A 22,378-nucleotide genomic window follows, 5' to 3' on the forward strand; every position below is an offset into this window, starting at 1 on the left:
GGTAGTTTTCCTTTTGTGTTTGACCTTTCACTCTGTATAATGTTTTTTGAGGTTCATTTATGTTGTAGCCTCTGTGAGGATTTGAGTTCTCTTTATCAGCAAATATTACACTGTACATAGTACCAGTGTTTTATCCATTCATCTGTTGATAGATGCTGTATTGTTTTCATTTTGGCTATGATAAATATTGCTACAATGAACATTGGTATACAAGTATCTCTTTGAGTTCCTGCTTTCAGTTTGGTGGGTCTATGTATAGGAACTCTGGTAATTATTCTCATTGAGCTATGAGTGGTTCAAATCCACCAGCTGCTCCATAGGCAAAAGAAGAGGCTGTCTACTCTTATAAGGATTTAAAGTCTCTACAACTCAAAGGGGGCAGTTCTGTGTGCCCTACAGGGTCACCATTAGTTGGAATCAGCTTGATGGCAGTGAGTTTGTTTTTTTTAATATCTAAGAGTGAATTGCTAGGTCACGTGGTAATTCTGTACTTAACGTTTATGCTCTTGTATAAACCAAGTTTTTCCGCACATTTTTAATGCAGTTTTTGTGGTAAAATTAGGTGTCTCGGCTGATAGTTGGGTTGGCTTATACTCAAGGATATACGATAACTTTTCAGTGAACCAAAAACTGTGTCCCACAGTGTCCGCACCATTTTACATCTCCACTTCTTCACCAAGTTCTCTCTTTCCTCACTAACACTGTTTGTGTCCATTTTCTTGATGCTAGCCATCCCAAGTAGGTGTGAATTGGTATCTCATTGTAGTTTTCCATTTTTATTTCTCTCTGGACTTTAAATGGAGATCTGGTGGTGCTGTCAGCTGCCCATTGAACTGCTGATGTCCAGGTTCATAATTCAAGCCCACTAGTTGCCGCCATAAAGATTTATAGCCTTAGAAACCCCCTATAGGGTCTCTTTGAATAGAAATTGACTCAGTGGCAGTGGGCTTGGTTAGGTTTGGCTTTTTGAACAGCTTTGTCATGTGCCTATTCACATTATTTAAAAGGCTTTCCCCATATGCCACTTCCTGCCCATGGGTAATTATTGGGACTTTATTATAAATCTGAGACAAATATTTGGTGTTTAATAGTCAAGGAAACTGAATCAGCTGACTAACATGTGACAGGAGTGATGGTTTGGGGGGCCTGGTTCGGGTTGGGCTAGATCCTGGCTGTCATAAGGCTTTCATGCTAGCCAGAGAGAGAGAGAGACTTGTCATTATTTTCTGCCTTGATAACTGGATTGACAATTTGTGTTGCATATTGATTTGAGGTAGAAGGGAGCCTTTCAACGCTCTCTTGAGGAAGCTCTGGATGGTTGGGACTCTTTGTTCCGGGTGTTAGTTTGGCATCCTATTCCTGACCGGTAAACATCCATGCTGGTGTGCGACCATGAAGGTACAGGCTGAGCAGTTCTGTATCTTTCCTTCAAAGGAGACGTCCAAAGACATCAGTGGGATAGGTGCACATCCACAAGAATGACTCTCCCGTTTGCCCTCAAGAATAGAGGCTGAAAACCCTCGTGGCAATTTTGCTTTCAAATGTCACGTTCCTGCTTGCTTGGGACTCAAAAACAAAGGGGAAAAAACCCCATTCACTGTCAGAGAGTCACTTTTGACTCATAGTGACTCTGTAGGACAGGGTAGAACTGCTCCTGTGGATTTCTAAGACTGTAACTCTTTATGGGAGTACAAAGCCTCATCTTTCTCCCAGAGAGCAGCTGGTGGTTTGGAACTGCTGACTTTACGGTTAACTGTGCAACATGTAGCTCACCATGCCACCAGGGCTTCTTGTTTGGGCATACTGGCCCGAAAATGGCAGATCCAGACCCCAGAGAGAGATTTCTGAACCGGCTGCTTAATTGAACCACACTGGTTTGTCCTTCAGATGCATAGGTGCTCTAGCACAGACTAGCCATTCTTGAATTTGGGGGCCACAGCTTCAACACCAAACTTTGAAAAATCCTATGAGAACTCCACTGGTCATACAGTTAGCATGTGTCTTTTCTGAAGTGTTGGAATTCTAATGGAACTCTTCCAGGAGCCTTCTTGGTAGTTTTTTTTATATTTTAAAGCCACCTTGGAGCCCCAGTACTACTCTTTCCCCATTCTATAGGTAAGAAGGAAATTCACAAGGAATCCATAGTCACTTACTGCAGCTTCCAGGTCGCTCAGGGATAGAAGTAGCAGCAGGTCTGGACTCCCTAGTTTCCAGCCTGCTGCCAGTGGGAGCAGTGCTGGCCCCTCTTCCCTTCCCTCTTTTGCTGGGTTCTCGAATGTGGTCGAATGTGCTCCTCATTACTGACCACCTGCTGCTGCTTCAGAGAGATTTCATGGGGAAGGGAATAACATCGCCAAGGGAATGGACTTAAAAATAGTAGTTCCCACCTCTTCCTTAGTTTTTAATTGTTCACGCCCATGTGCAGATACCATGTTGTTGTTAGAGTATCGGCCGGTTGGCTCCAGCGCATATCCACTCTATGCAGACAGCACAGCATGGCTTAAAAAGGGGGATCAGAAGATAGGACTTTGAAGTCATCTAGTCTGAGGCTCACAGTCCAACCAATTTGTTGACTAAGCTCCTGCCCTTAGGGTCGTGAGAATTTGTGGAGTCAGGAGCCCAGCGCTGTGCCTGCAACACAGTCAGCACTTCGCCTGGACAGATGGCGAGCAGATGGGCTTATTCTGCCACACAAGCAGGCACACAGGTTGCTGTGGATCTGGGCAGTGGAGGGAGGTGTTGTGGTGGGCAGAGCTGGCCTGGGGACCATCCCAGAAAGTCCCAGAGAGACGCTGGGCCCCTGGCTAGCCCCTTTGTCGTATGACCCTGTCTTCTTTTGCTAGGCTTTCCTGTCGCCTTCCCAGAAGTCCTATGCAGTGGGCACTTCCTTTAGGCTTACACTTTTGACCTAAACTGTAATATGGTTAAATTGTTTAAGGTATTTTAGGGTACAAAAGAGCCCCCTCAAATCTCAAATTTAATTTTAAGGAGAACAGTTATTAATTCAGTAAATTTATTAAAGCAGTAAAAGACAAGATAAAGACCAAGATCCATCATTCTGATGAGGGAGACCATTAGCAGCACAAGGTAGTAATAGCGCCCAAGGGTTTGCAGAGATTCAGAGATTTAAAAAGGGCACTGGAGAGTAAAGGACATGTTAATGAAAGAGTGAGTGACAAAGATCAGGACATCACAGTTTACAAGTGGGATATAGAAGCAGGAACAGAGGCATGACTGGGACACGGACATTATGTTAGACAGCAGAGTTTATAAGATTGGCTCAGGGCTTTCCGATCATGATTGTGGGACCCTAGCACCCCAAAATTCCATGAACAGCACACCCAGGCAAAGTGCTTAAAGGCTATGTTTTATCTCCCCAGGCTGTATTACGGTAGTGGCAGCAATCTACCGTATAATGTACTTTGCCTGAGGGCAAGGCCATTCACATTGCTGGTTGATGGTCAGAAAGAATTCACTTAAGGCTGAATTTATGTGCAGACTCATAAATGGATATTAAGCGTTCACTGTGAACTACTGCCTTTTGTCTAACTCAGTGCTCAGAAAATTAAACTAATACAATCTTCTGATAATAGATTTTGTTAAAAATCTTTTGTTCATGTACAGGCTGGAGTGCTTCTTCCATATGAGCTTATTGACATTCCTGAAATGGTCACTTCAATATAAGCCTTTAAGACCCCAGACACTCTTCCTTCTGATAGCCAAGCACCAGCTGATTCCTTCACTACACTATTGCTAACGACGATCTTCTCACAAGAGCAGGGCCACATTACGATAACTAATTGTTTCCAGATTAGAGCTTACACCTAAAAATTCACTCATAGCTACACACACACACACACACACACACACACACACACACACACACACACACAATTATTAGCTCCCTAAGAAGTAATATTATAAGTAACCTTCCAGTAATAATAGCATCATTAGCCTAACCAAATGTATGGACTTAAAATGCTAGTGAGAAAAGAAAATATATAAATGTAAAGGAAAGCCTTTGGGTTGAAATACATGAAAAGGTTCACTTACACAATTGAACAAAGCTTCAGAGAGAGTGCTGCGTTAAAAAAAAAAGTGATAGAGCCACACGGCTAAATTTCAATAACACTCATTCACTAAGGCAGGATTATGAGCCTGTAGAATTTCAGACGCAACGAAGAGCAAAGACTACGACAATGTAGGGTAGGGCTAAAGTTGCCAGTTATCAGGCAACCTCAAAGGCTCGACCAAAGTCTAATGACTTGATGACTTTAAGGTCCATGACCAAGGGATGTCTGTCTGCACTGGGTATTTCAGCTTTGAGTCCAAAGGGTACTTCAGCTTCTTTCCTCCGGTACAGGTGTGTTGAAGGTAGGGTTCAGTTTCATTGTAGTACAGCAGCCATGTGAGTCCTTCCGATATGAGGTGTGAATCATGCTGTACTCCTCGCAAAAATAAATATCTGAAAGCCAAGTCATCTTAAAGCTAGGATAATAAGTACCATGAGGCATTTGTTCATATCTAAATAATGCCAGTAGTTACATAATGTAAAAAACATAGGTTGTATATGAACAAGGATATGAATACGAACACTCAATCATATACTTGTTAAGACACAAAATTGTTTAGTGGAGACTTAGCAGGAAATCTCATGGCTATTCTCCTTTGTAAGCCATAGCTTAAATCTCATTAGTTCTCCTATTCACTTTTTAAAAAAATGAATTCGCTAAAATTACTAATTGAAGCTTTCAATTTGAGAGACATAATATCTATAATCATTAGTTAGACAATATGGGAGAAATGGGCAATGTAGTTACTTCTATGCAGAGAATACATTCCTTAAGCACTCACAATATTTCCACATAAAGAAACTTACAGAAACAATTATTTTATTTAGTGGCCAATTTAAATTTTGGTGATGTTTGGATTATTTGGATTGTAATTCATGAACTCCATGACATTCTAGAGTTCTAGAACTCATGATTTAGTTTGTTGAAAAATTTTGGTCAGATGTCTTAAGTTTGCAAAACAAAAGCTTATTTGTAGGTGAAAAAACTTGATGTGACCATGACTGAGATAGTTAGCTTATTGTGCCAATGTGGCTGATAAACACATGTGGGGTTAATTGAAGGGCGGAGGGATAAATGGCTAGGTGATCCTCGCCTTTCTAGTTCTCTGGTCTCTTGCTTTTTGATGGTCAGACCAGGGTGCAGCTGCCTTAGCCAGTTCCCTGCTTCAGCTGGCAAGGCTCACTTCCTGTAAGACATCCCCAAGAAGAAGCCGTATGGACCTACCCTGATGCAGCTTTGAGTGCTGGAACAGCCGTGTGGAGACCCCTGCCAGTGCTGAGAAGCTTACACACTCACTGATTAGGCTTTCCTCCTGCAGTCGGCATCATAGTGTGTGTTTTGTGAGATGGAGGAGGACTTTGTGGATTGGTGTTGGACATATGGGTTCATGGGTTAATGTTGGACTTGTGGGCTTGGGCAGCCCTGAGTTGGGATGTTTTCTTGATGCGCACTTAACCTTTATATAAAACTCTCTCTCATACATGTTTCTGTGGATTTGTTTTTCTAAAGTACCCAGACAAACACAATGACTAATTCATACTAATATATATATTTTAAGTGAAAGACTTGCTTGAGAAATTTTTAAATGAATACAAAGTCCAACAAAGTTAATTCAAGGTCAGAAGGGCTGTTATACAAAAAGAAATATCCTTGCTTGATACAATTGATGTATGGATTATTAAAAGAGCTGTAAGCAACCCCAATAAAATGATCTTGTAATAAAAATAAATAAATGATATAACAACCAGCCCAACAACTATATGTATATATATACATATGTATATCTTAAAGCGCAATGATTATCTTATTCTTAAAAGTTCCAGATATAATGTCAAACCTTCAAGTTACTAAGCTTCTCTCTCTCTCTCTTTTATTTTAATCCCAGCTGTGTACATGTTTTCATTTCCACTGGCTAAATATGTTTTGACCTGATACTTAACACTTACTTGAGTCGATCATCAGTATAAATTTGCCATGGGCTTTTGGTCTACCTCACTTAATCCCCTTTAAAGCCTAGGAACTCACTGCTATTTTAGTAGCACCAGGGTAAATGGATCTAATATCACTTGTCCTGTATTCTATACCAAAGCAAGTAAAATTCACCTCCTTTCAAACCTTCTATAACGCCCCACACCCCTCATGTTGGCCTTCACTACTTCTCACCTTCTCGGACCACCAAACACTCTGCTCTGAGACAGAACCACTTCCCCCCTTAACAACAACAACAAGTAAAACACTCTCTATCAGCCAATCTGTTTTCATTTTAACTTTTCAGCTCATGTGAAAACTCTTTACTCAGTTCTTAGTGGTCTTCCTTCAGTAGTGCAGAATGTGGGTTTCCCACCTGTACGTGCTACACTTTCATGACTGAGTATGCTATGCACACATTTTAGACTAAGGAAGAATCCCGTATAGACAGAAATAAAAAATTTTAAGTAAATTTTAATTAAGCCTGTATGTAAATGGATAGATTAAAAGGAACTAGTTAGCAGTTGAAACCATTAAAATGATAATTTATTAGATAAAAAGGATGATCACAAGATGTAAATATCTATTCTAATGTTCACATAAAATAGTAAGAATAAAATGTTATTTGATTAAACAATGTCCTTGGATGTGTTCATGAATTTCTGAGCACAATAACTCTAGACTTCTCCAGGCCCAAATCATCCAGAATGGATGATTCTAGAACAACCACATCTGTCGTAGAATAATACAGAAAGTTAAATTTTTAAAAATCCACAGAAGTTAGGGTGAGCAACAAGACAATAAGGAAGTAAGTCTAAGCTACTTGGCTAACCATGACATTTTGAATTGTCCTGAATTTCCAGTACTCTGGAGCAATGACTTATGAGCATGAGCCTTTTTCAAAACCCCGTGGCTTGCTGAACCTAAGTCACCCGTGTTTTGGAGACCAGATGATCTGAAGAATGGACTCTATCTTCAAATTAGTAATAAAGAATACATGCATTTTTTCTCTTTTCAATGGCAAAAATGAAATTCTCTGTTAACACTATAATATGAATGCTCCCCCTCCAAAAATTAAATCATCACACTGTCAGATGAGTAAAATTTTGACAATATCAAATAAATTTATCCTTAATGAATCCTTTAAACAGTCTTATTGCACATCTCTTATAACGCTTTCAAGAAAAAAGGAGCACACTCTTTAGTAGACCTGACTATAGATGTCTTTCCTTAGCAGGGGACTGACTTCCAGTGAAAACAAATATTTGTTAATTTAATAGCAGCAAATTACTTAAAGATCTTAAAATCTGTGTGCCACACGACACTACTAAAATAGTTAAATCGTTTTCAGTTTTCTTTCTTATCCACACTATCCAAATTTAGCTCTCCGAGATTCTTTTCAAAAGTCTGCATTTTATTAAACAACAACAACTGGTTATTGCGCTGATTCTGACCCATGGCAACCTCACAGGGTAGAGTAGAAACTGCTTTCCAGGGCTTCTGAGACTGTGAAACCCAGTGGGAGCAAGCCTGGCCGATCTTTTCACCGGTGTCCATTTGGCTCCGACTGCTGACATTTTGGTGGTCAGCCAAATACTTAACTCCGTGTGTCACTGGGGTCCTTTCAGTCTGAATTTGAGAGAAGACATTCCCCACCCCAGCCCCTTCAAAAATGATTTTCCCGAGGCCAAATGAAACTCAGACTGTAACTTTTCTTCCATAGCCTCGTTTCTTTAAACCTGGCTCAGGTGAAGAAAGAAAACAATACTAAGTTGGTTTTCATTTCAAAATCACCTTCTCTCTCTCCTTTTTCTTAAATGGACCACAGTCTGTAATAGCTAATTTAAGTTACTTGTAAAGACCTATATTCAACACACACACACACACACACACACCAAACTCACTGCTGTTGAGTCAGTGTCAGCTCGTCATGACCCCAGGACAGAATAAAACTACCCCTTTGGGTTCCCGAGACCATAACTCTTTAAGGGGGTAGAAAGTCCCATCTTTCTCCTTTGGAGTGGCTGGTGGCTTTGAACTGTTGTCTTTGTGGTTAACTGCCTAATGTGTAACCACTATGCCACCAGGGCTCCTACACACACACACACACACACACACACACACACACACTCCTAACAAAATGAATCCTTTTATTAATCTTTCATAATATTAAGACAATTTAATTCATAAGCATACTTGTCATGAAATCAAAACTGAGCTCTTTGAAACAGAAAAAGTATACATTTATTTCATCTTATCATAGCGCCTAAAGGTAAATTGTATATTTTATAAACATTTTGTTTTATAGAAAGGCCTTGTGATACCAATCAAAATTTAATAGGCTTTTCCACAATGCACTCTTTAAAAGGACTAATTAAAGATCACAAAAGGCAGTTTGTTCAATGGAGTGGGGAAAGAAACGCAAAAAATGCAAAGAATGCTCATCGTCAGGTTGAAAGAGAAGTTCATGGTGGACTCTCATGCACCAGTTTTAACTGGTTCACAAGTTTAACTCATCCACCCTTCTGAACTTGGTCTTCCCTCCCAGTGGGTGCCATTTGGGGTGAAAGTCAGACGCTCACTCTCACAGACTATAACCCAGATGCCTGTGTTTGCCCTTGTGGCATTGTCACGAGGGTTCCCAACCAACTCCACCACACGCTCAACACAGTACAGCATCCTCACCACCACACAGACACGCAGAGGTAGCCACCTGACTTCATGTCGTTTCAGTTAGATTAACCTGTTTCAAAATGACTAAAATGTTTTTTTCCCAGGTAGCCAGCAGTATTCTAATGGGCTTTGGGTAACAGAATGCCAGTTCCTATTGCATGAGTCGAGAGCAGGCATTGTATCTCCCTAAGGCTCAAACACAAACATGTGTCCCAAACAAAAGGGGAGCTGTCACTCATCCTAACACTGTTCACAAAGTGCTTGCACAGTCGCAGCAATGGTGATGCAGTGCCTTGAATATAGATATGTATGCATACACTCCAAATCTCATCACCATCAAGATCGATTCTCATCCTGAGACTGTTAACTTCTCCTCTTTCCCCTGAGAAGTGGCTGGTGGGTTTGAACTGCTGACCCTGTGGTTAGCAGCCCCTAGCATTAGCTCTTTGAAGAAATAGAATTACCTCCCTCAAACATCCAAATCCAACACAGCAAAACCAAGTACTATTTTCTTGGTTTTCTCTGGGTCACAGAAGGAACCTACCACCTCATCAGGATGCCTCTTTAAAATGTAAATACATTTATTTTTTGTTACCCCCACAAGCTGTGCCCACAACAGTGTGACCCCAGAGCTCCTCTCAAAATTGGAAATAAATGCCAAGCCTATCTTCAGATGATATCTGGGCTGCGCCAAGCCAAGGCAAACAAAACCAGAACCCCAGAATGAAACTGCAAAGGCAGTCGAATGTTTGCAAACAGGAGAGAAAACGAACGTTTAACCGCTCACATCTGAGAAAACATATAGAAAGATGATAAGACTTAATAAAGTTTCTAAAAGCCTCAAAATACAGGTTTATTAATTCCAAGAGAGCTTGCTTTGTAGGAATCTCTAAGGGATTATTGAAAGGTGGAGCAAACACCCCCCCCCCTTTCTCTGGCACCAGTCCTTGACCCACATTTGTCCCCCGAGATCCCACCAGGAAAGACAGCTGTGTTAGACAGGGTTCTCTAGAGAAACAAAACCAGAATGCTAATAATTTTTCATATATTTATACAGATAGATATATAACATAAGAAATAAACAGTTAATTAAATTATAAAACAGTACAAATGGCTCAGTGCAGTTCACTCCCTTGAGACAGTTGTGAGACACTGGCAGTCCTTTAGGTCTTGAGGGCCACCAGGTAGTCCTCTATAGAGCAATTCAGACTATCCGGGCACAGGCAGCAAACAGCAAGGCAGGTCACCAACAGTCAGCCAGATGACAGGGTCCGACAGTCCCCAGCTGTATATTCCAGTAGGGTGGTGAAGCAGGTCTTGAAGGAACCTCAAATTACAGTGATACAGTCCACGGGTTAGGTGTCCCACAGGTAGTGTAGCACACTGGTCCGATGATCAAAGAGCAAGAGACAAGAAGGGCGAGGCTCGCCAAGCCATTTATCTCTTCAGCCTTCAATTAATCCCACATGTGTTTATCGGCCAGATTGGCACAATAATCTATCTCAACAGCTTTGGAACTCTGCCAATGATGCCATTGGTTTTAGGGTACAGACCGAAATTATTTATAAGTCTGAAACAGGAAAAGACAACACACATCGTCTGGATGAGGGAAGCACAAGGGAGGAATTGTGTCTGAGGGTTTACAGAGATTCTGAGACTTAAAAAGGACATGAGGGAGTGGGGCCCAGGAAAATGTCGCAAAAGCATGATTGACAGCTGATCGGTGCATTGCAGTTTATGGGTGGGTGGGACTGTAGAAGCAGTAGGGTCCAGGACTGGGGCACGTATATTACGTTAGAAGAGCGTGCACGATTGGTTTCAGCTTCCTCTGGCCAGAGCTGTCAGTACATGATATGCATGACCGTGGGACCCCAGGACCCCAAATTCTACAGGCACACGGAGGCAAAGTCCCTGGTGGCGATGCTGCTTCTCCCCAGGTGTACTAAGGGAGTGACAGCCATCTACCCTCTCATGCACGCTGCCTGATGGGATGAATTCCGTGGAGGCTGAATGTCTGCGGAGACTCCTACCTAGATGTGGGGCTTCTACTATAAACTAGCGCCTCCTGCAAACTCAGTGCTCAGAAACTTAAAGTCAAATACAAAGATGACCTAGCCAATTAAAAGGAGTAGGATTGGGCTTGCCCCCCCATGTCTGCCTGGCTGCAGATGGCCTGCTCTTTAGCTGAGCCCCAGATTTTCCTGAAGCGGTTGGTAGCCATGGCGGCGCTTGCTCCCCAAGAATCCTGCACCTCCAGGAATGCTGGAGCCACTGGCCCAGGTTCTAGTGCTCCTATAGTCACTGATAGGAGGCTCCTCTTTCACATCTACATCCCCCACCCCCCGCCACACACACACACACACACACACACACACACACACACACACACACACACACAGAGAGAGAGGCAGTCTGTCTATGGAAAACAAGGCTGTCTTGGAATCCCAGCATTCCAGCGCTGAGTCTGAGAAGGCAAACAGTGTAAAGACTCCCTGGCCAGCAGAGAGCCCTGGCCCTCTGAGCCACCAGGGCCTCCTAGAGCAAGGCCACACTGGCTGCATGCCTCTGCCCAGGAGGGCCCAACTTCCTCTTCCAGTAGCTGTGCACTTCTGAGCAGTTATTCAGCCCCCTGCTGTACCCCTGTTTTCTCATCTGTATCATAGGGGATCACAACAGACTGACTTACCTCGTAGGGTTGTTGTAGAGATCAAATGACACAGCATGCGCGTGGGAAGCACTTAAAACCATCCTTGGCATGTTATAAGCCTTCCGGAAATTCTAGTCATTTTTGTCTGTAGTAGTCAGAGCAGTTACCTACCTTGAAGGGTCATTGTGAAAATCAAACAACGTGTGTCCACTCGGGCATGCCCTAGGTTTCTAATCCATTGTGGCCACCATCCTTTGTGTTAATGTTGTTGCTATTTTGTTGTCCTGAGGATTCTAGGAAGAAACCTGAGATCCTGCAGGCTTGGTGGTGAGTCCAAGTTGTCGGGCAGGTTTTTTCCCTTCTGAACCCAATCTTTGTTCTCCCTCCTCTAGGCCAGGGATCTGGACCGCATAGAGGCTGAGCTAAGGCGCCATGACACCTTCTATAAGGAACAACTGGGGCGCATTGAAAAGAAGGTAAGGTTTCTGCTGAGCCGGCTTTCTTCCGCCACAGATCTTAAAGCCATCTGACAGAATCCACCACCATTGTCACAGGAGAGGGGGAGGGACCGGTCATGCTGGGCCGCCCTCCCTCATGGACCCCATGCCCCCACCCACCCATGGATGACCTGATGGCCCCCACTGTGTTCCACAGCAAGCACCCTAAACCCAATTGTTCAACAAGTTGCAGTCAAAGAGATAATTGGTTTTTAATTGCCTTGGTTTGGGTCGAATTCTGCTGGCTCTATTATACTTCAATTTTAGAGGAAAAATCACTCTCGCCACATGGCGGTGCTGAGAACCAACGTACCTTCCTGACTTTAGTTAAGCTGCATTGGATAAAAATAATAATAACGTGAGGTCTTGCTATACAAATATATTAAAGTTGTATTATTGATCTTCTCCTGGGAGTTGGAGAGATCAAAGTGCATCCTGATAAACACTGTCTGCTTTTCTGAGGCTAAGCCTTTGAAATGAACGAGATTTAAAGACACACCATCACGCCTCTCTTTTTCTTTTTCCTTCTCTAAGTCTGCAGTGACTTTTGATAATTCATTGGGTAACCTGCATGCTCTTTTTTTTGGTGGGGGGGGGGTTGCTTAATTTGTTGATCATGACCGATTTTTCTAAGAAACGGCTTAAAACGTGGGAGGGAATGGTTGGGAGGGTAACACAAAGTATTCGCCCTCATGCCTGAGACTATGCCAAGCAACCTGAGCCCTCAGCTTATTGCAGGCAAATCTTTGCAAATCATTTGTCACGGTTTAGAGCTTTGAAATTGACAGTTTGCTTGAGGGGCTTGATTTCCATAGAGGTTTTTCTCCTGTGTCGTGCCACCGTGGAGCCTGTAGAAACGTGGATTGCTGGATTTCCAGGCTGTGGGGACAGGTGGGGGAAGGAGGGGGCTTACCCTCTGTGGGATATTTGGGGGCTGGTGAGAACTGAGGGGACAGGAACGCAAAGTGCTCATGGTGACCTCCAGGAAGGTCTGGAGAAATGGGGCGCGATACATCTCGGAGCCACGGACAGAATTGGCCCTTCAGCAGCAAATGCTTTTTCCTGCAGCAGTTTCCTTGCATAGATGGGGCTAGAGCTTGTTGTGGCAGGGACTGTGGATTGCCAGCCTAGGAAAAGGGTAAGAAATATCCACCAGCCATAGCTCTAATTAGCACAGATGTCCATATGTTCATGAGCATGGTTTTTTTTTTGTTATTATCTGCACAATTTTTTGGTCTGCTGCGCTCCTCTCCTGTTTTTCTCTCTGAATTTGGCTTCTAGAAGCTTGTGTACATGTGTGTTGTTAGCGTAGCTTTCCTGCATTTTTCCTCAGGTAAAAGCTCTTTTCCCTTTGTCCCTCTCATCTCTACTCCTTAAAAAACATCCTCTGTAGTGCAGAAGGAGAACAAATCTCCCTGAAAGAGCCCCCTTTCTGGTCTGTCCTTCCCCATAAAGCACAGTCCCAACTTCCTCCATATGCAGATGCTTTGCAGGGAGGTTTGCCTATGTGATTGTGATTGTGAACAGTTATTAAATGCTTCAAGAAAGAGGTTTTAAAAAAAATGACTCCCCCGCCCCCAGACTCTTAAGCACTAGCATTGTGCTAGTAATAGTGATTTTTTTTTTAAGAAGAAAGGAAGCTCCAGTTACATCCCAGGAATGGAGATTGGTGAGTGCGACAGGGGGATGAGGAGTCACCAGAAGACGAGGGAGCGAAGAGATATGCTAATCAGGCTTAATTGTATTAGTTTTGAAAAAGGTTTTCAGTCTTCACCCTAGATAATTTTATTCCTGTGATGACTAGGAAGATGGGAAACAGCGTCTGACCATCTTTTTTTTTATTAGCTCTTGCTTTTATATCATTCCGCTTTCATTTGTCGAATGCTCCCAGACCTTGGCATTTCCAGCTTGAGTACACACTGCTTCGGGACCTTCCAATCCCCACGCTCCTTTCCTTCCTCCCCCCACCCCTGTTTCCTTTTTAGTTTAGAAATTAATGGTGGAAGCCTGGTGGGAACAGCTGCCGCCTCCTCCTTGACCAAGGACCGCAGCTCGGGGCAGGCTGCTCAGTGTGCCCAGGGTAAGAGAGCCGGGTTGGGGCGGACAGAGGCCAGGCAGAGGCTTTTGGAGAGATGTGCTAGGTCCAGGAGCCTCTTGGCTGGAGTCCTGCTGCCCTTCCTCCCTCGGAAACCTGTTCCGAAGCGCTGGCCCGGCCTCCTCCGTTCACTCTGACTGCCAGCAGGGGCAGCACACAGAGATCCAGAGGCATGTTCCACGGAGAGGAGCCTTTCTGACAAGCATGTGCCGCGGCGTTTATTCCCTAGATGATTTCTCTCGAGAGCAGAAATCACATTTTGTAGGACTTCAATACTTGATAATCTTTCTGAGTAATTGTTCCTCATGCCCGCATGACAAGACCTAAGTGAAGATTATTTCTTTCCTTTTCGCCACAGAGAATGATGCGCTCCAGAGGGAGGCAGGAGCCTCGTGGAGGGAGGGTGTTGGAGAAACTGGGCATTGGTGTTCACAGAGAGGCTGGCATGTTCAGCTCAAAGAGCTTGGGCCAGTCTAGGGGGCCTGGGCTTGTGAGGGGCTTCAACATCATAATTCCATTCTACTGCAAGTGACGGGGCCTCTTTAAAGACCAGTGTTGTCATTGGGTAACAGAGAAAACAGTATGTTTTTTGTTTTTCCGGGAGCTGATGGGAAGGTGACATGAGGTGATGTCCATAGAAGCGCTGGCATTACCGGATACCTAGGATTGGCGGCTCATCCTCTGGGGGGCCAGGTATCTGGAGCATACCAACTAGGCGGAGGCCTCTCAAGTCTACCAGGAGATCAGCCATCAGGCCTGGCAGCTCGGTGTCTCTCCCCGTTCCTCTTACCCTCTGCCACCCCCACCATCTCTGAGCCTCATGGGGCCGGGGTGATACATCTGCTGAGTTGTTCTCTGCGACTTCTTGAACCCCGTTTTCTCTTTCCCGATGTCCTCCTGGTTCTTGGAGAGGGATTCACTCGCAGTGTGATCAGACAGCCATTGTAAACCCAACCCCCCTGGTCCATTTGTTTGTTTTTTTTTTTATTGTTGTTGTTTTGGTCATTCTGGTCAGTGTGTATGATATCATGTGGAATTGCCATTTGCATTCCCCCGATGAGTAATGAGCTTGAACCTTTCAGTGTATTTGTGGAACACTGGGGTATGTTCTCTTGAGAAGTGAACTTGCTTGTATTTAACTCCCTCTCCTCTAAACACCTCGAATTGCTTTTGTTTTTCTGAGAGCTGTTGGTCAATGAGGAGACCGGTGGGCCTGGGATAGGCAGGGGCTTGTTGAGTGCGCTTAGTGGCTGGCCATGCACGGCTGGCAGAATCTGGTGATAGTCTTTCTTTAATAAATAGAGGCCCCCGTAGAAGCAAAGCATTGGGAGCAAGGGCAACTGCTGGCAGAGGCAGTGACACCTGGGAGGGAGAGGGCAGGAAAGGAGATCAGCATTCTTCAGCAAAGAGCCCTACACTTGGAAAGAACACAAAGTCTCCCTGACTCAGTCTTGAGGCTAGGCCCTAGATATAAGGTGGCCAGATTTTGACACTGGTAAAGTGGCACAAAAGCAGGACACCATTGATAAAACTCATATCCTGGCGAAATAGCCACACGGCAGCTGAAAACTGTATACCCTAGCTTGTCGTGCATTCTTTCCAAAAACCGGGACTTTTTAAAAACGCCACGGGATGCAGGAAAAATTGTTAAAAATTGGGACTGTCCTGCCAAAAGCGGGATGTCTGGTCACCTTACAGGCCTAGAAACACCTGTCCGCTCCACCGCTTTGTAGAAATTACAATTCTAAAAAGTGAAGCAAGGCCCCATAAAGAGATTCTGGTTACAGGGCATCTCCCTCCCCCTAAGCTAGTGTGGGGCTTCTCAATCTCTTTCTGCCTTCTTTCAAGTAGACTGACTTTCTTAAGGCAGGAGCCTGCTGTCTGAGCCTCTCCAGGTCCAACCATTTTATTGTGGTGGTTCGGTGCCTTGAAGTCAGGCCCAGTTCACAGTGACCCTCGTACAGCAGAATGAAACTGCCCAGACCTACAGAATGAAATCCACGTGAGATCAATGAACAGAGATGCTTCTTTTATGAAAGGAGGAAGAAGCGGATAAAAAGGTAACAAACTAGAACTGAATACTTCCATGTCAGGTTCCCTACGGATTGCTTTACATACGTTACCACCATTTCCCAAACAGGCAGCAAGCTCGTTTTAAAGCCCCGATTTCAAGGGTACGAATGCAAGCAGCCTGCTCAGAGTCACTAGACTGTTAAGTATTGAGCTTCAACGGAGACTGGGGTCAGCTTGACGTCAAGGGTCCCTGTTTCTGCCGCCCACTTGGCTCCATCTCTAGCTGTGGGAGAAAAGCTCTGGGCCGGTCAAAGCTATGCATTCAGTGGATGTATTTCAAGTCTCCTTCAGAGGCATTCGGCACCACGGGGGTCTATTGTAAGGTAAAGAAAGACCATGGCTGGTTAGGAAGAAACTCAAATCACTCTTAACACCAAGAGAACTGAATCCAGAGGTGGTATAGCTAGGGCCTGCTAGTGTTTCTTTGTCTCTGCCTCACTGCCATTGAGCCAAGTCTGACTCCTAGCGGCCCTCTAGGACACAGCGTGGGGCCCTGTGCCATAGGAGCTGGCAAAGTGGCAGCTGAGACCAGAAGAGGATGGGCAAGAGGTTCTGGGCGATAGCTCTGCCTGTAGCAGGTGGCAGAGCATCTCACCTTTCTGGCCCAGCAGTCAACACAAGGAGATGGAAATGACGCTATACCCTACGGCTGCCAGGCATGTGGAAAACATCCAGTGTGAACAGCCCACGACCCAGGCTACTTTACACGGACCCATTTTCTCCCACTGCATAACCAATAGTGCCCCTTGCTAGCCATTCGAGGCAAGCTCTTTAATAACCACCGAGAAGGCTACCCCACCCACCAGAGAATACCAACCAGAGCTAGGTTATTTTGATGATAACATCTATTTCAGTATGTGTTCATGTGCACATGAGTGAACACACACACACACACACACACACACACACACACACACACACACACACACTCCCTTTGAGTCTGAGCTAGAAGCACTGTGATATGACCGAGGGCCATCTCTTGACCAGGGAGCACCCCATGGCTGGGAAGTGCACAAGTCATCCGCCCTGTGCTCGGATGGGCTTGAGCATCCTAGCCCTCTGATGACTCCACCCCCAATCAGACGACCTCAGGCAGTCCAGAGCAACAGTCTGCCCTCTGAGAAGACTTGTACTCCTCCTCCCTCTTAGACCTTCCAGAGAAATGGCCTTTCCCCTGACACAGCTCCCTCTTTCCCATCCCCTCTCAGAGACCATCACCTGAATAGCGTGAGCCCCACCCCTCTTACCTGGGCCACCTGAATGCTATTAGTTCAGCACAGTCAGCTACAATTAGCCCCACTCCTGCCTCCTTAACCACATGTTTTTTAGTCTCTTATCTCCTGCAGCCCCATTCATTCGACCCCTCACCTCTAGCTCAGTCTCTATGTAAACTTAGCTTTCGGTCCAAACACCCAGATGGGTAAAGCCACTGGCTCCTAGGGTCTGCTTCCAATTGCTCAAAGGATCTCAGCCCTGCATGTTCTTGAACTCTGCCAAGACAAAGTGTAGACACCCGCCCCCCACACACACCCCAGCTTTTTTTCCTTCTTTCCTCCCATTCTTTACAACAATATCTTGTTATATATACATATATATGTGGTTTTTTTTACAATCAGTACTATCCTTTTGTGCCCTTTAATTAAAATTTTTTTTCTACTATTTCTATAATCCTTAAGTCAGCAGTGCCCTCATCTCCCAGGCAACCCCTCATTTAAACCACCCCAGACTACTCAGAGCATTGGCCCTGCCCCCTGAGCCATCCCAGTAAAAGGTGCCAGCTCTGCTATCTCCTCCTGGGGTCCTTCTCAGAGCCCACTGCCTCTTGAACGGAGTGAGTCCCACTTCCTTCTCATCCACCCAACCCCAGCCATTCTACTTCCCAAACTACAAGGCCTCTGGTCTCTTAAAACACAGCCCCACCGAGGCCCCTCACCTCTAACCTGGGGTCTACCAAACCTATACCTGCCAGTCCAAGCACCCAATGGGTAGAGCCAACCGTTCCTAGGCACTGCTTCCAATTGCCGAAGTAATCTCTACCCTGCCTATTCTCTAACTCTCCCGGGGCAGAATTGAGACCCCAACGCCAGCTTCTTTTAATTTCCCCCCTTCTTTAAAACAAAATCTTGTGCGATTTTTATAATTCACCCAAAATTAGCACTATTGCTTCTTTTGTTCTTCTTAACAACCATTTCCACCACTTGTATAATCCTCAAGTTAGCAATACCCCCATCTTCCAGCCAGCGCCTCATTTAGACTACCCCAGGCCATTCAGAGCAATAGCCTGCCCAGGGACTGTTCAGCCCCCTTCCTCTCTCCATTGGAGTATAACAATAAAAGATGCACAGCTATGCTATCTTCTCCTTGGTCCTTCTCAGAGATCCTTAGTATATGAGCCCCACCCATTCCACACCCACTCAACCCTGGACTTCCCTGAGAGACTTCTCATATCCTGCCGGCCCCCTCAACTCCCCCACCTCCAGGCCATTGCAAAGGTCTAAATACATTCCAGCCACCCCAAGTACCTGACCAGGTAGAGTCACTCACCCAGAGATTGTAACTGATCCTCATCCTTGGTGTTCCCAGCCTGGGTCCTGAACCCACCTGGGTTCCCACCCTTCTCCTGTAAACACAACTTTCTCTCACCCACAGCAGATACAGTGTGGCTGTATGCAGTAATCCAACAGCCAGCATTGTACTCAATGGGGAGAAGCTGAAAACCTTTTCCCTGAAAATGAGGACCAGATAAGGATGCCACGTATCACCACTCTTAGTTGACATCATGCTGCAAGTCTTCTCCGGAGCCGTTCGACCGCAAAAAGAAATCAAGAGACAACAATTGGGCGAAGAAACGTAAACTCTTCCTATCTGCTGATCTGACTTTGCTATTTGCAGATATGATTCTATACAGAGACCCCAAAAGACTCCACAAAAAGACTGTTGGAAACAATCGAGGGGTTCTGCAGAGTAGCAGGATACGGGACTAACAAGCAGAAATCAATTGGAGAGCTCCAAAAAGACATCAAGAAGACAATAGTGTGTACGGTAGCCACCCAAAAGATGGAGTACGTAGGAATAAACCTAACCAAAGACATAAAAGACCTGTACAAAGAAAACTACAGAACACTGTTACAGAAACCAGATATGGCCTACGTAATGGGAGATCATCATATGTTAGTGGATGATCAGACTTAATACTGTGAGAATGTCAGTACTTCCTAAAGCAGTTTATAGTTGTAATGCAATCCCAATCCCAACTCTTAACTTCATTCTTTAAAGAAATGGTAAAATGAATTAGTAACTTCTTATGGAGCGGGAAGAACCATTGGATAAGAGGAAATTCCTTACAAAGAAGAACCAGGTAGGTGGTCTTGCACTATCTAACCCCCGAACCTACTAAACAGCCACAGTAGTCAAAATTGCCTGGTACCGATACAGTGTTATATATACAGAACAATAGAACAGAACAGAAAACTCAGAAGTAAATGCCGCCACCTACAGACGACTGATCTTTGACAAAGGACCAAAATCTATCCCATGGGCTAGGGCCAGCCTCTTCCACAAATGGTGTTCACAGAATTGGATTTCTATATGCAGAAGAATGAAATAGGACCCGTTCCTTGCCCCATGCACAAAAATGAACTCAAGATGGATTAAAGACCTAAATGTAAATCCCAGCGCTTTAAGGATCATCAGTGAGAAAATTGGGACAAACTTAAGGGCCTTATTGCAGTACATAAACCGAAAACTAAATATCATAAAGGAAGCACACATGGTAGAAGACAGAATGGATGACTGGGACCTGCTGAAATAAAGCACTTATGCGCATCAAAAGATTTCATCAGATGAATAAAACAAGAGTCCACAAACTGGGGGGCAAAGCTTAGCAATAACATAATGGACAAGGGTTGTATTATCAAAATCTATTGAATTCTACAACACCTCAATAAGAGCATAACAAATGACCCAATCATTGAGTAAACTGAGGAGGGCCAGCATACCATTTGGGGAAAATGTTCAACATTAAGTATAAAGAACTCTGATGCCAGAGTAAACTCGGTGTCATGTCCCTCATGGAGCACTTTTGGCATAGTTTGTATTCAGCCCTTGGTGGCCCCGGTCATGTACTGTAGACAACCAAGACTTTAGACTGGTCTTTTGAGGTGCACAAGATCCAGAAGGATCCTATTTGGAGCTCCCATTAAGAGAAATGACTTGACTTTAACCACACTGATAGCAGGTAAAAGGAACTGAAATGTTCCCATGTGCCTAAGGCCAAATTTCTATCCCAAGGGTGTGGATGTGGGAGTCATTGGACTTTGGTTCAGAATCCTTGCACTTGTGGTGTCCAATAAGTGGCAACTCAAAACTATCAGATACATGATACTTTCATACTCCCTTTGCCATTTGATGATACGTATAGCCCCATCCTGCCTCTGTGAATGAGCATTATTGAAAGCTTTAAGAGCCCCAATAAAATAATGTATTAAAAAAAAGTTTTGCCCTATTCCCAACCCTCGTTGTTAGTGTCAATTGTGTCCAGTCTGCACAAATCAGCAATCCATGTATTTCATCTAAAAAAATACATGCATACTTTCTTTTTCTCAACAATGTTTTAAATTCTATACCACTGGCTAAATTAATGATAATGTTAAAAGAACTACCATATTTCCTGTAGGAATAATTTATATAATGTCCTTCAGCAAAATAGTAATGATGTTTTCAAAGTGAACCAGGGACATATATAAACCACAAATATATAAATGGATTTTGAACCCAAAATTGAACACAGCCCTAATCCAAGGAGACTCATTCTTATTACATGGCCCTGTTCAATACCTAACCTCATAAAGTGTTATTGAAGATATGGGTACTATAGCAAAGGATGGTGAAAAAAGCACATGGTGCCCAACTATCAGAAAGAATAGCATGTGGGGGGGGCGTCTTAAAGGCTTATCTTAAAACAAGCAGCCATCTAAGAAACTTCAGCTGAGTCTACACAGAAGAAGCACACCAGCCCATGTGATCTAAGAATTGCAGATAATAAAATCCAAACCTGGAGGAGGAAATGGTATTAAAACGTAAATACTGGAAACAAGTTTACAGAAGGCTTGGAATGACAGTGGAAGCCTCAAACCCATGCAGATTACTGAGCCTCTGGTGAACCCCCTCTGACCGTGGACCAGAGATAGAAAGGCCGAGTTATCAGAGAGAGTACATTGTAGCATAGATTATTGTACTTGTAGTTAGGTCAAAGTGTGACAACTTGTCACTGTTCTCTCTCTTGATCCAATATATAATTGCCCTCATTTTTAATATTTTCTGCTTTGTTTTCAATTGAGGTTTTTCCTCTGTTTCATTCTGTCATTGTTGGGGTGTTTGTATTTTGTCTAGATTGTGTACTTTTTCTGTATAAGAAATCCAGAGTAGGTAAACCTATGGAGACAACAAGTGGATTAACAGTCTCACAGTGAGGCTGGTAGGGAAAAGGGAGCTAGCAACAATGAGTACAAGGAGAAGAAATGTCCCAAAACTCATTGTGATGGGTTGCACAACTCTTATGAATGAGATTGAGCTATGGAAATGTATGATATGTGAATTATATGTTAGTGAAATTGTTAAAAATAAACTGAATTTTAAAAATGAGATGGACCATACCAAGTGCTGGTAAGGATGAGATTAACCCCAACTCTCACACACTCTGGTCAAAGTGTGCACTGGCATAGCCACTTTGGAAAATTTTTGTAAGAGGCCTTCAAAGAGATCATGGAAATTTTCTATTATCTTTTCATTCCATTTTCCCACAAACTCTTTGAAGCCCTCTCATAGGCATGATCTATGATGCAAGAATTCTATATCTAACCATGGTGTGTCCATATGTTCATCAAAGACTTTCTCTGGGATGTTTACCGCAGCACCCATCATAATAGCCACATAATAGTCAGACATCAGAGTTGGTGGACAGGAGTGAGAATGAACAGTCTATATGTTGGCATCTACACGCGGCAATGTATGTGTGCCATGTATGTAGGAAGCATGTAGACGCCATTGACAAATTCGATGTGAAGCAAAAGAAACTGGACATGAGAGTATGTGGATGATATGTTTCCCTTTATTTAAAGTTCAAAAACCGCATAACGAGTCCATGGGGTTAGAAAGTTAAGTGTTATCCTCGGAAGGAATTAGTGAATAGGAAGGCATTTGAGGTGGCTTATATGTGTGGGTAGAAGTAAGGTTCCATTTCTTGAGCTAGGTGCTAGTGACAAAGGTGTGGTCAGTTGGTGAAAATTCATCAAGCTCAACTCTTCGAGCTTGTGTACTCTTCTGTCAGCCCATTGCACTTCAAGAGAAGCAG

The 22,378-nt window shown here is 43.9% G+C and overlaps 1 protein-coding gene across 1 annotated transcript in view; it reads left to right on the forward strand.

Moving 5' to 3' along the window:
- CHCHD6 (coiled-coil-helix-coiled-coil-helix domain containing 6) overlaps positions 1-22,378 on the forward strand; it is a gene marked incomplete at its 3' end in the record, with an annotated part of 379,195 nt that overhangs the window by 196,785 nt on the left and 160,032 nt on the right. Inside the window, exon 5 of the mRNA XM_004702467.2 lies at positions 11,754-11,837. Coding sequence (XP_004702524.2) covers positions 11,754-11,837 — 84 coding nt within the window. The remainder of the gene's footprint in view (positions 1-11,753; positions 11,838-22,378) is intronic.

The sequence above is a fragment of the Echinops telfairi genome, unplaced genomic scaffold, assembly GCF_000313985.2.
Source record: "Echinops telfairi isolate 266 unplaced genomic scaffold, ASM31398v2 ScPeMD7_31;HRSCAF=116, whole genome shotgun sequence".
In the NCBI taxonomy this organism is placed as follows: domain Eukaryota; kingdom Metazoa; phylum Chordata; class Mammalia; order Afrosoricida; family Tenrecidae; genus Echinops; species Echinops telfairi.